The sequence below is a fragment of the Podarcis raffonei genome, chromosome 9 (genome assembly GCF_027172205.1).
Source record: "Podarcis raffonei isolate rPodRaf1 chromosome 9, rPodRaf1.pri, whole genome shotgun sequence".
In the NCBI taxonomy this organism is placed as follows: Eukaryota; Metazoa; Chordata; class Lepidosauria; order Squamata; family Lacertidae; genus Podarcis; species Podarcis raffonei.
The window spans coordinates 27,017,871-27,030,711 of record NC_070610.1 but is presented as its reverse complement, the minus strand read 5'-3'; the positions used below and the strand labels follow the sequence as shown (position 1 = coordinate 27,030,711).

Sequence of the window (12,841 nt, the reverse complement as noted above, 5' to 3'; positions counted from 1 at the left end):
ATTTTCTTATCAATATATTGCAATCCACTGCAGGAGCCGGGAATTCGTGAAGCAAATTTCCCTGATTCAGTTCACACCAGTGAGGGCTGTCAGCAGAAGAGCTCACTTCAATTTGTACGGTAAGTTGCGCTGAGCGAAATAGGAGATAAAATATTCGCTATGGGAATGCTGGTCTGTATGACAAACGTAACATCTAGACCTATGTAACATCTAGACTTGCTGTCTTTAGGACTGAAGGAAAGGACTAGAAATAATTGGCCCTATATCAAACCTGTCACTCCATGCTAAATATTAGCTGCTCACAATACCACTGCAATATCTCTGCCAAACTACCAAAATGACATGCTTTGTCGCATTGTCCTATTGGCATAACCTACTCTAAATTGCCCTGTGTTAGTTTTCCAAAAACCTTGAGTGTCAAGCCAGAAGTCACACACTGAAAAACATGCATTTCACTGAAACATACATAGCGCATGATGTTTAACTATGTTAACAAAGCAGGAATTAAATTTTCAACAAAAAAACTACAATTCAATCAAAACAGGCAGCTTATTTAAATACAAACCCATATTCAACTTTCTAAAGATGATACTGTACAATACGTTTGTTTTGTTTTGTGTTAAGAAGTTTTATATAGGCTGCTAGACTGAGATTTTAATTTTCAGGAAAATGGTACAGTTGGAGCATGTTTATTTCTAAATTTTATGCTAGCAGTTACAGCTGGCTGACATGAAACCCAAACTTTGAAAAATGCAGTGCACAGAAACATTAAGGAAACACTTTGTTATTCCCTCTACTGAAGGTAAGTTACATTCTCTAACCAAACTAGCACATTTTCACTGAATATTTCAATTGGGCCATTCATCTGACAGGAATAATTGGCACAAAACAAAGAACAATTGAAATGTAATATGCAATTTATAGTTGCCCGTGTGCTTATACTGCACTCAAATCATTTTTTTAACTGAAGTGTTATGTTACAGAATAATTGACCAAATTTCTAATGCATAGCCTTTGGACAGAATCATAGGTAACTGCTGAATGTGCTGAAGAACCAAAATATAGGGAGGAATTCAAACTCCTGCTTACCTAAGTAGAAGTAATACATTTTGATGCAACTTTCATCTTTCAGTGCTACATATACAGAAGGAAAAAGGTTATTTGAACTGGCAGAGAGCTGTTAATTCTTACTTAATCCTTACAAGAGGGTTCTTTCATTTTGTTTTTTTGCTGTCAAAAGGTTTACAGTGCAATTCTACGCCAGTTACTCAGAGAAGCATGTCTTCTTGAGTTGAATGGGACTTGCTCTCTAGTTAAGTGTGTAGCCTTAAGCTCTCCTGGTAACTGTGAAATGAATAATAGGGCACATGTTCTTAAAGCCTGTACTACGAAAATGCTTGCTTTACTGGAGGGCAGGGGAACAAGTCAGACATATAGTAACCTATCAGGGATTTGATATATCAATTTTTGCTACCTGCCCGTAAAAGCAGGAAGTCTGTGAGGCACCTGATGGGCTGTTTTCAGTTTTCTGCGTCATCCACAGTTCTGAACCAAACACACTTCAGATGAAGATGGGGCAACTTGTACTGTGACATCATGCAGCACATTAAAACTGTTACAAAGCTGGGGGGAAATGCCCATGTTTGAATACTTATGGGCATGTACCCAGCTGCTCCTTTAAAATGAACAAAAGGTATCAGCCACCTTAGATGACATCCCACAACACTCTCACTTGAATAAATCTGAACATGCCTCTGAAATATCTTTACATGGAATTGAGGGGATATAATTGGGATTTTTTATTTGCCTCCGTGTTTGTGTCTTTGTAGCGTTTTTCACTATCATGTTTTCAAATATATTGCTACCACTACATGGGATAAAAAATGGTTGATTTTTTAAAAAGTGAGCCATATAGTACCCCCCCATTAGCAGCTACATATCAAAATATGCATACTGGAAGAATTCAGCTACTACTCATTTTTGTGCTTGTAAGTGCTGGAGGGTCCAACTTCCCCTCCCCTCCCACGCTTCAAAAAGCCAAGCAGATAAAAACAACAACATGGTAAGTGAAATGCATACAAAACAAGAAATAACAAGCAGCAATCCATATCATTCAAACAGACTGCCAAATTAGCAGTTACAGAAGAAGCCAAGAGGGTGGTCAAATGTGGATTTAGAGCAGGTTGAAGCAATCTCCTCCTGCTGACTCATGCAAGTAACGCTTATCCACAGGGTTGGATTGCCTGAGTTGCATAACATGAGATGTCTTCCATGAGATCTGTGACCAGGAAAGTTGCATGTGATTTACGTTCACAATTCCTCTCCTCTGTGATGACATGCAAGACCCCTCATTTCAGGTTCTGCTGCTCGCACAAGGAGACCACCCGTGTGAGTCATTCTTTTGCATGTTAAGCCACCCAGCAGATGGTCTCAACCCACTTAGACATGAAGGTTAGTGAGATATTGAAGTGGTTCTCACCCTCCTTGGGGTCTACCTAGTCCAAACTAACTTTACATGCAAGATGTACCCTTTACAGAAAACAGAAAATACAAGTCCTATTTCAAGCAGGCAGTATACAACTGCCCTTGGGAAGATTAGTTTGACGAAAAGTCTGCTGAATGAAGTAACAAATAGGACAAGGAGTTCTACTGAATAATGCACCAGTGACTCTAAAATCTAGTCTCTGCACACCAGCAACTTACATACACAGAGGAACTCCAACATGCAGATAGAGTTCTTGCACATGCAAGGGATTCTCCATTTGCTTCGATAGACATGGAAACTCAGCACATGCAAAGAGATGGAGAAGAATTCCTACCTTTATGAAAGTGAATGGAGAAGCCTAAGGCCCCAGAGTTCTGGAAAGGAGCCAGTTTTTACAAAGGCTCTGGTCAGTTGAGCAATACCAATGGATTTTCCGTCTTAATCAAGGCCACAATCCAACACAGATCTAGCCACAATTAAGCCTCCTCAGATAAACCAACTTAAGCAAACTGTGTTAGATTATGGCCCAAGTCTGTATTATGAAGGTGTTTCCAAAGCATGCAAATGTTTTAACACATACAATAGAATTCTCATCGATAAGGGGAAATGCTTTATAATTCTTTCTTCAAGGAAAAGCAGATCATGGGACAGCAAATGATCGTTTTTGGATATTTGTTTAAGACTACGCATTTTTAAAGCCCTTATATTTTAAAAAGCATATAGTAGGCAGATACTGTCTGCAAAGAGCAGTGCACATGAGCCAGCCAAAGCCAACTGCATGGTTTTCAGTGGGAAAGAGTCCCACTGAAATAAATGTGATATAGAAATGCCTACCTTTGGCCAGATCATGCCCAATTATTACCAGATTAAAAGAACATTTTGGAAGAACTGTATATTGTGATATGCAAAAATAGAGCCCAGACAAAAGGTGATTTGAAATACTTTCCTGGAAATTCTTTCCTTTACAAAAGATGCTTCTACTAATGAAGATCTGCTATGAACAGCAAGCATTGAAAAATACACAATAAACATATCTGTATAATGACAATAAAGTGAAACTGTATTTAAATGAAGGAAAATGGAATCCTTGCAGTGGGGTAAACTTTTCATAGTACAAATAGTAAGCAGAATGCATTTGTTGGCTATTCACATTATTGCTCTGCTACATGAAGAATGGGCCCTTAACATATGTTATAGTTCATGTACGTTAAGCTAAAAAAACAACCCCAAGCTTTTCAGAAATAGTTGTATTAAGTAGGCTTTAACACAATATATGAAGATATGCACAGCCAAAAAACTAAAAACTGCCCTGACCAAAGCATACTATCACATATCCATTTCTTTTAATGCTTTCTTGTGCAATCAATAAACAGAAAGCTAACCATGTAAACATAGAAAAGAGAAAAAAAGCTGGGATGCAGTAAGTATTTATCCAGTACATTCAGTAAGCTATTCAGCCAAATCACTAATTTTTGATTTGCACATCTGATAAACAGATGTAAAAATCATCAACACATCTGTAGCTTCTGGTACAATGTTGTAAATGTTTTACATACAAAGACTCCACCTGAAATAATTATAGAAACTTAACTGTGCTCAAATCCCGCTGAAATTAATGGGATTTCAAAAGTTAGTCACAACTAACGTAACCCATCAATTTCAATAGGAATTGAGACTGCCTTTCTCTGACCTGGAGCCAAACACTGCAACATTTAAAAACTCAAACTACTGAAGTATTTAACAAATATTTTTCTGACAAGCTTGCATCCTTGTGTACTATTAGATCTAGTAAACAATAAAAACAGTAAAGCTGTTACATGGCATTAGCCACAGTATGTACATACATAATTCTCTCTCTCTCTCTCTCTCTCTCTCTCTCTCTCTCTCTCTCTCTCACGCACACGCACGCACGCACGCACGCACACAGAGTAGGTGCACACATACAAAAAACTGGTCTATTCTGAACCAGGATTAAGAGATTGGGATCAGGTTTGGAAATCACAAATTCCACTTCCCCCTCAATCCCAGTTCTCTTATTCACATCAGGATTGACCAGTGTTTCGTGTGTACCAGTCCCCCATGAAATACTAATTATTTTTATGATCCTGAGCAGTATTAACCACTGAACACATGCAAATCTATCACAAATTCTTCTAGTGGAATACTAGCAATCCAATTTCAAGTTTCTTGAGAAGAACATCTTCAGAGTAGATGGTACTTCTTCATGGAATAGAGAAATGCGCAAAGGTGAACCAATGTTTGGGTGTCAAGAAATGCTGCTTGTCGCCTCACAGGTGGCTGATTTACGTTCCAGAAAGGAGAAGGAAAAACTCTGATATATACAAGTATGTCGCTGGCAAAATATGCAGAGATTCAGAGAAGATGCAAGTGCATAGATTAAAGTGATTGCCAATTTTCACAATTTATATGGGGTTAAAAATAACTTCTCACTTATAGCTATTTTTGGTTTTATGTTTATAGCTATATATGTATATATACACACAGAGAAACACACACATACATAGATATATGTATATATAAAGTCTCTGGAAAAATCAGGATACATCAACAACGGAAAAGGGACAGGAAATAAATTACACTGACGTCTGCGTGAAATGACTTCCGCAAAATTTGACAAAATGCACTTTGAACATGCCGTTACAAAAGAAAAGAATGAAGAAACCACAATATTATGTAGAACCAATGCTATATCATCACCAGGAGAGCACCAAGCAAGGCACCATTGGAAAAAAAGACAATATACTTGGGTAAGTCTCTAAAGTAAAGCAAATGCTAATCTGGTCGGAAAATTGGTGTCTTTGGTAAAAATTCTATAAGAATGACCTGTGTAAAAGAGAGAAAGAAAAAAATATATACATTTAGTGAGTAATTAATGGCACTGTCCATTTTTAAACATCTCAGCAATGTTAAAGCTTTTACTGTGCTAAAGGAAAAACTATGGATGGGATCCAAACAGTTATGTGAGGCACATGTACCCACTTGCAATTCCCAGCAACTACTACTACTACTAGTAGTAGTAGTAGTAGTAGTAGTAGTACAGACGTAGCTTTGAAGTCAAATGGAATCAGTTCTGGAAGTCTGTTTGACTACCAAAACATCTGAAAACCAAATCATGGCTTCTGATTGGCTGCAGGAAGCTCCTGCAGCCAATCAGAAGCCACGGAAGCCCCACTGGACGTTCAGGTTCCAAAAGAACGTTTGCAAACTTCCAGGTTTGCGGCGTTCAGGAGCCAAAACATCCAAGTTCCAGGATGTTCAACAACCAAGGTATGACTGTCGTAGTAGTAGTAGTAGTAGTAGTAGTAATAATAATAATAATAATAATAATAATAATACCCCACCCATCTGGCTGGGTTGCAGATGTAGCATGTAACCACCTAGAACTAGGGTGGTCCCTTTTCACACAGTGCAATGTTTTTGCTCTTGCAAGAGGTTGTGATGCTGCTATCTTTACTAATTATCATCATCATCAATTAATTAATTTTCTATCCCGCCCTTCATCTGAGGACCACAGGGCAAATTACAATATGAAGATACAAAAATGCACAGCATAGTAACAAACAAAAATAATAACCCCACCACCACCTAGCACAGTTTAAAAGGACATAATAAGCCAAATGGCAAGGGAGACGGAGAATGTATTTGGCTGGCACCTAAATGAAGGCACTGGGTGAGCCTTCCTGGGGAGAGCACTACACAAGTGGGGAGCCATTCCTAAAAAGCCCGTTTTTGTGTTGCTTCCCTCCGGACCTCTAACAGACGAGGCACACAAAGATTGGTTTGATGTGTGAAAAAACACAAGTTCAAAGCCCTCCTTGTGCACACAGAACTAGTTGTCTTAACTATTTGCACGACGGCTTACAGATACATGCACAAGACTCATTCATGAATTTCTGAAAGAATCAGTTGCTTGGTTCGTAAGGTTTTAGCCAAGTAAAATAAACACAGTTATTAATACAAAAATACCGACACAGGCAAGTAGTCCTGCATAATGAGGGCAACTTTGGCCTGTGCTTGCCTAACAGAGCCACAATGCCATAGGGTAAAAATTTTGTGAAACTGAAGATAATTTTTACAAGAGTTTCAAAGGAAACATGCCAGTGAGCAAGACTTTCTGTGCACCTAAACAATTACAGCAGCATTCAAAAAGCTAACAACCATTTAAGTGTGACCCTTTAAAAGGAAGCTTTGTTAAATGTAAAAGCAGCACTAAGACTACATCAGTTGTGTATCTCAGTTAAAATTAAGTTAAGCTTACAATTTCAACATTTTCATCCCCAACCCCACCATTCCCTTTTCTTTTGGCATTCAAGGGTTACTGTCTTCACCTACAAACATTTCTTACTTTAAAAACTGTTCCAAGTATATCCATGAATACAGAGAATGATCACTTCATGTATTGTTTTGTTTCAAGCAGGAGCAGGGAGGTTATATCCTATTCAGTTAATTAATTTTGGTTTACAGTCTTGGGGGAATAGTAGGAAAGTAGCTAGATTACTAAAACATGTTCCCTCAGTCTTTTGGACTACCACATTTGGCCCCTAGTTACACATGTGATTGTTTCAACAATTAAAATGACGCTTTAGCAGGACAAGAGATGATCTCCCCAATGAAAACAAACAGGTAAGGCAGGAGGAACTGTTTATTCCATTTCCCAATTTATCTACCTTCCTAACTGTGGCAACACTGAGATGCTTACCATGTTATACAGCAGCAAGTCTCTCATTTTACTCAAATGCTTACTACCCTTTGCAGAATTGTGAAAGATTAATATTCGGCTGGTTCTGAGGGCACATGTGTTTCTATTTGAGAATAACTTATATAACTATAATGAACAACACAGAAAGTGACCCAAGTCTGCAGGCCTCCTAGATTGATCCAGAAGTAGTCTTCAACTACATATTGCCTATTTTCATAAGGGGAGGGGAATGTTCCACTGAAGACAATAGCATGGACCCAAAGGTTCCCCTTCCATGAATGGCAAGTTTCTGTTTTGGAACCAACACATTGCCCTTTTCACCAAGTAAGTGTGCAATTTAGTTGTAAAAAGTTTAAATACAGTGCTGTTGGTCTATCACAGTGGTTCCCAACTGGTGGTCTGTGTAACCCAGTGGTTCCCAACCTTTTTTCTGGCCATGCCCCACCTAAGCATCTCGAAAATCTTGATGCCCCCCCATGGCATATAATTCTTATTATTCAAAAAGTGAACTTCTTTAGGAAGTTCTTTAGGAAGCCTAAAAGGCCATTAACTGTTAATAACTCATTCTCAAATTGTCCCCCTTAAAAATCAAACTGCCCCACTGTGGGGCGTGTGCCCCACATTGGGAACCACACGTGTAACCCATTCAGGGGGTCTGTGGCACCATTCACATAATAAAAACTAACATAGAGGTATCCAAATCTTCAAAAGTAGGAGGTCCATGGCTTGGCTTTTGAAAAACAGGAGGTCCACAGTATTTAGATCATTGGGAACCACTGCCCTATCGCATTTCCACCAATAATAAATGTTGCCTAAAGGGGTACCTGAATTTAAACTAATTTTTAAAAACAATTCTACATTGGGCTGGGAAATTACAATAACATCTTTCATCAATGCCTGAACACCTTCTTGAAAAACACTAATTTTAATTAGGCACATTCTCAACATAAATGTGCTCAGGACTGTGGCCCTCGAATGTGAGTGAATTTTTAAGAGACCAGAAGCATTCAGTAATGAAAATACAAAACTGAATTCTTTACACAGGCCAACCTCAAAAACCTGTGTCAAATTTTCTTTCTTGCCTCCAATTACTGTGAAGTTATCATGAGTCTATGATCATAAATTAACATGTTCACTATAATAGATGATAATAAATTAACATGTTAAGTATAATAGATGTTAAAAAGAAATAGTTAGTTGAATAGAACTACTCTGGAAAAAAGGCATTTTAGGAAGTCTTTTATGTTTTAGGCTAGATATAGGCCTTAGTACTTCCCCTTTTCTTCAGTGCTAACAGAAAAGATGATTTTAAGATAATTTCTAACTATTTAAGCACTGTTTTAAATCAATCTTTTAACATACTGTCTATAATGCATGTATTATGTTAGAGAATAGACAAGATATATAATTAAAAGGCATGGATGTGTTAGAAATAGCTAAAGCTAGATGCCACTGGGGGTTACTTTTAATTTGTTAACCCCTGCTTGTGTTTTTTTAAAAAAATATAATACTAGAATATTTTGCAATGGCTTATTTGTTTTAAAGCAGTTAAGTATCTTATCACATGCCACTTTCCATAGACACAACTGAAAAATTTAAAGGAGCAGCAAAGTGAAATGAAGTAAGAAAAACTACAAGGACTGATTGCTGGGTGGGGTGTGGGGGACAGAAACAAATGCACCCCATGAAAAGTCTTTCAAGAAATCCTCCTCATCTTCTGTATAATCTTTAGAGCTAGAGAATGAGAGCCAAAACTGACACATCATGCTCTTATTATCAGGCCTGACTTTTAAAACATTTGAATGAAGCTAGTAAAAGCTCAAGCTACTTTCAAGACTGCTGAGGTATGGGGGCAGTTAAAATCGACAAAGTCTAAAGGTTTCCTAAGCTCCAACAGCTTAGTTGAAAGGTCTCCTTCCATACACTGAGACTCGATTAGCATTATATAAAACAGTCCACAACTAACTCGCTGCGTAACCAAAGTTGCAGTTATTCTTTTTATACAGCATCTGAAAATTTCACACCCCATCAACGCACGTTCAAGCTATTTTATCTTGGCAATTAATTTATTATTTTTCCCCCGGAACACAGTGAAGCCTTGTTTTCAAGTCATTCATAACTTTATAAATCAGCCCTGCGCATGAAACCATACATCTGTGAACCGTAGAAAATCCTTGCCACTCAGGCGATTAAGCTCCTGACACCTTTGCTGATTAATAATCGTGGAAAGAATAAGATCAGAAGCAAAATAAATGATCATTTAATAGAGAAATGCACAAAACAGCCCTTTAACTTACATATTCCATCATGTTATTCGATTCACATTTCCTTTTGCTTAGCCTCCAATGCAAGCACAGCTAGACAACAGGGAGAAAAAGGGGGAAGAAAAATGAGCTGTGTTTTATCGCCGGCACAGAGACTAGTCCATTTGTCCAGCTTTCATATTTCGCGTTCAACAAAAGCATCTGTTTCCATACTGTGCAATTCAGGCCCCAGCAGTACGAAGCTGCTCCCTGCGGCACTCACCTTGTGGTATAACCTATTGTTTTCCCATTCTAATAACTTCTCAATCGATCTTCGTGTCTGGAAGACAAATGAGAAAGAATTTTACTCTTGAGCAGCTTTGGAAAAAAGTTTGTTTTGCAGCTGCCTTTGTGTGGAAAAGGTGGCTGGGGTGGAAGAGAAACGTGGTAAAGGACAGCAACTTCAGTACAGGGTGGTCTGCCGTACTGCAAATTTTCTGGTATTAATTATAGCTAGGATAAAGAGGTGTGTGTTTCAAAAAATGGTTTCAGCGACCAAATAAAAAAACAACACTAAGAAATATTTAAATGGCTGGAAAATGTATTTATCTACAAAGCTGTACATTAATAAAAGGCTTTTTAAAAACCCAAAAGTGCTTTATTCACTAACACTGTTAAGTGAGTCAATTTAAATCCATTGAAGTTAATGGAACCAAGCTACCTCATAATTCAAGTAACTTGAAACAAACAGACTGCAGATCAAGCATGGGATAGTTTCCACATACTGTGCGTAGACGTTATGATAACTACAATTCATACAAAATGCCATGCTGTTGACTAATTTCACATACTGGAGCTCTAAAATGTTAATCTACGGTTTCTCATTAATGCACAAATTGTTCCAGAATATTTGGAAATCTGCACATTGATAAGTCCCTTGAATTTAAGTTATCCAGCTTTAAGAGAACTATTTAAATCCCCTTGCACTAAATCTGCTACTCTGAAGATGCAGTTGGTATTCTGATTTAGAAATACGTCCTGCTGCTGTTTATGGTCACTTGACTGCCGTATCATCGACTGCTCAGTAGTAAAATGGGATTTACTAGTCCTTATGAATAGGGAGGATAAATCACAACACCAGGTGTTGAGATGAGACCAGAGTTGCAGGTGCAGACGCATGGATCACTGAGCCTTGTGGCAAATTCAACTTCATACAGCTGCAGCTTCCTTACAAGGCAAAGAGAAGTTGGGGAGGGGGAAAGGGGGGGCTGAGAAGCATCTTGCACTTCAACTACTGCTAAAAAGAGGTGCTATAAAATGCACACTGGTGCAGCAAGTGAACAAGCATGTTTTTTTAAGAACTACTTAAAAGCATTCATCATCAAACCTACTCAATATACACGAAAGGCAAAAAATACATATAGTGGTTTCTTTTCATTTATAACAATCACAAGAGCATAAACCTGAACTCTAGCTACTTGAAAGAATCAACTTTGTTAGGCATGAATAATTATTAGGATTTTTTTTTTTTACCTTTTCATTATATTTCGAAAATAGAAGGGATTCCCAAGAACCCTGGGGCACATTTTAATAGCAAGGACAAAGTCATTACATTGTTTTTTAAAGTTCTGTTCCTTTTGGCCAATACTTTTTATTTTATTTTATTAAAGACAGTGCCTGCCCTCTAACAATGATCAGCAGACCTCACTTGTTTCTTTGTCAAGATAGCCTTTTAGAGTCTGCTCTCCTTTTAAATGAAAATAGGGCAGCAGTTATGGTCACACTTTTGTTAATTTAGTTGCCAGTCAGCTCCAAATCAAAAGAAAATAAGGCTGCAGAGTGTAATTAACATTCAGTTCAGTCGTTTTGTCCCTTGTCTAGCCCCCTAAGCTTTGTTAAAATTGCCATCTGAATGCTGAAGGCTGTAGGGAAATCGATTTGATTCTAATCGCACCATGAAAAGAACATGATCTAACTGCTTTCAGCCCTCCGTAAATCTGTACTAGGTCTTTAGCACAATGCAACTTCCAATTTAAAAAGCACTGAATGTCTCGTCAATGACTTTGTGAAGAAAAAAGAACAAGGAGCAGACATAAAAATTCCAATAGTTGTTTAAGCATTAAAGCTCATTTGCATCACAGCAAACCTGAAAAGGGCTGACCTCTCAAACCGCCTCTCAGGTCTATGAAGTTGTAGCCTTGACAAGCTCACATTGACAGAGCTCATTGACTCTGAAAGGCTACTCTATCAATGGTGAAAAATGGCAATAGGTTCTACTCCGAGCAGGCATCTGCCTGCCCACCCGCTGCTAAACCAATGGCAAAACCGATTCAAAAATGTGAAGCTACCTTGTAATCTTCCTTGCTAGAACCTTTTAAATAATAGATTAAGACTGCTGTACAATTTAAATTTCACTGCCTGCACGGAGGGGAAGGAGAAAAGACAGAAAAGAAAGCAGCTTCCCAAATACTAGGGGAGTTAAAACACTTTGCACCCTAGAAAGGAAAGTGAATACAGAAACTTAATGCAACACTACGAAGAGACATCTTTTAATGAAACAAATTTTAACATTCAACTATTGTTACTCTTACTGAGGGGATGAAGGACTTAACTATGAAGTTAGAAAGGGCACTGAATTTGAAGGAAACATATTAGGCAGCTTAAAACAAATTATTAGCAGTAGTAACATGTAGAAGACAGATTGTGCATCACTCGTATTTCAGTTTTAACACACTCTGTTGCCAAAGCCTGAGTGTAGGTAACACTATTGTATACCTCAAGCATGTAAGATTTTTTTCTCTACAAATACTAATTTTGTAAATTATTATTTGTAAGTCGTCGCATGTACAAACAGCTTGCAACATTTATAAAATCACTCAACAATACCCAACCCCGTCAGCCATACAAAAGGTGAATGAAAGTTTAAATGAAACATTAGCAAGTACCTCTCAGCCGGGGGAAGAAAAAGTGAATTAAAGAGCGTCGCACAATTCTCGACACCAAGCTTCCTTTTCCCTACTTGACAGGTGAAGGGGGGGAAAGACTTGCACGTGCAGCTTAATTAATCACCGCACTTGACATCTCAATGATTTACAGTGAGGAGCAGGTGAGGACATTCAAAACCCAAAAGGGACTCTTGATTTGAGTAACTTTCCCAGCTGACGGGGATGACAACCCTGTAGTTTTTCCATCAGTGGCATACTAGAGAGCACATTATTTGCTAACAACAACGATGCAAAAGTTAAGTAGAAGAAAGTTTACTAGGAAAATTTAAAAACTAAACGTGGCGGTTGTTTCTTCTTTCAACATCATAGTTAACCATGAAATATTTTTTTTAGTTCAAAACCACTCTTGTTATGAAACTATACACAATTATTTATGTAAGCTGCATCA

The 12,841-nt window shown here is 37.9% G+C and overlaps 1 protein-coding gene across 1 annotated transcript in view; it reads right to left on the bottom strand.

Moving 5' to 3' along the window:
- Positions 1-3,414: 3,414 nt before the first annotated feature.
- CHIC2 (cysteine rich hydrophobic domain 2) overlaps positions 3,415-12,841 on the bottom strand; it is a 27,718-nt gene continuing 18,291 nt past the window's right edge. The window contains exons 4-6 of the mRNA XM_053404442.1: positions 9,732-9,788; positions 9,503-9,562; positions 3,415-5,329 (exon numbers count right to left, since the gene is read on the bottom strand). Of these exons, the coding sequence (XP_053260417.1) occupies positions 5,279-5,329; positions 9,503-9,562; positions 9,732-9,788 (168 nt within the window). The 3' untranslated portion in view covers positions 3,415-5,278. The remainder of the gene's footprint in view (positions 5,330-9,502; positions 9,563-9,731; positions 9,789-12,841) is intronic.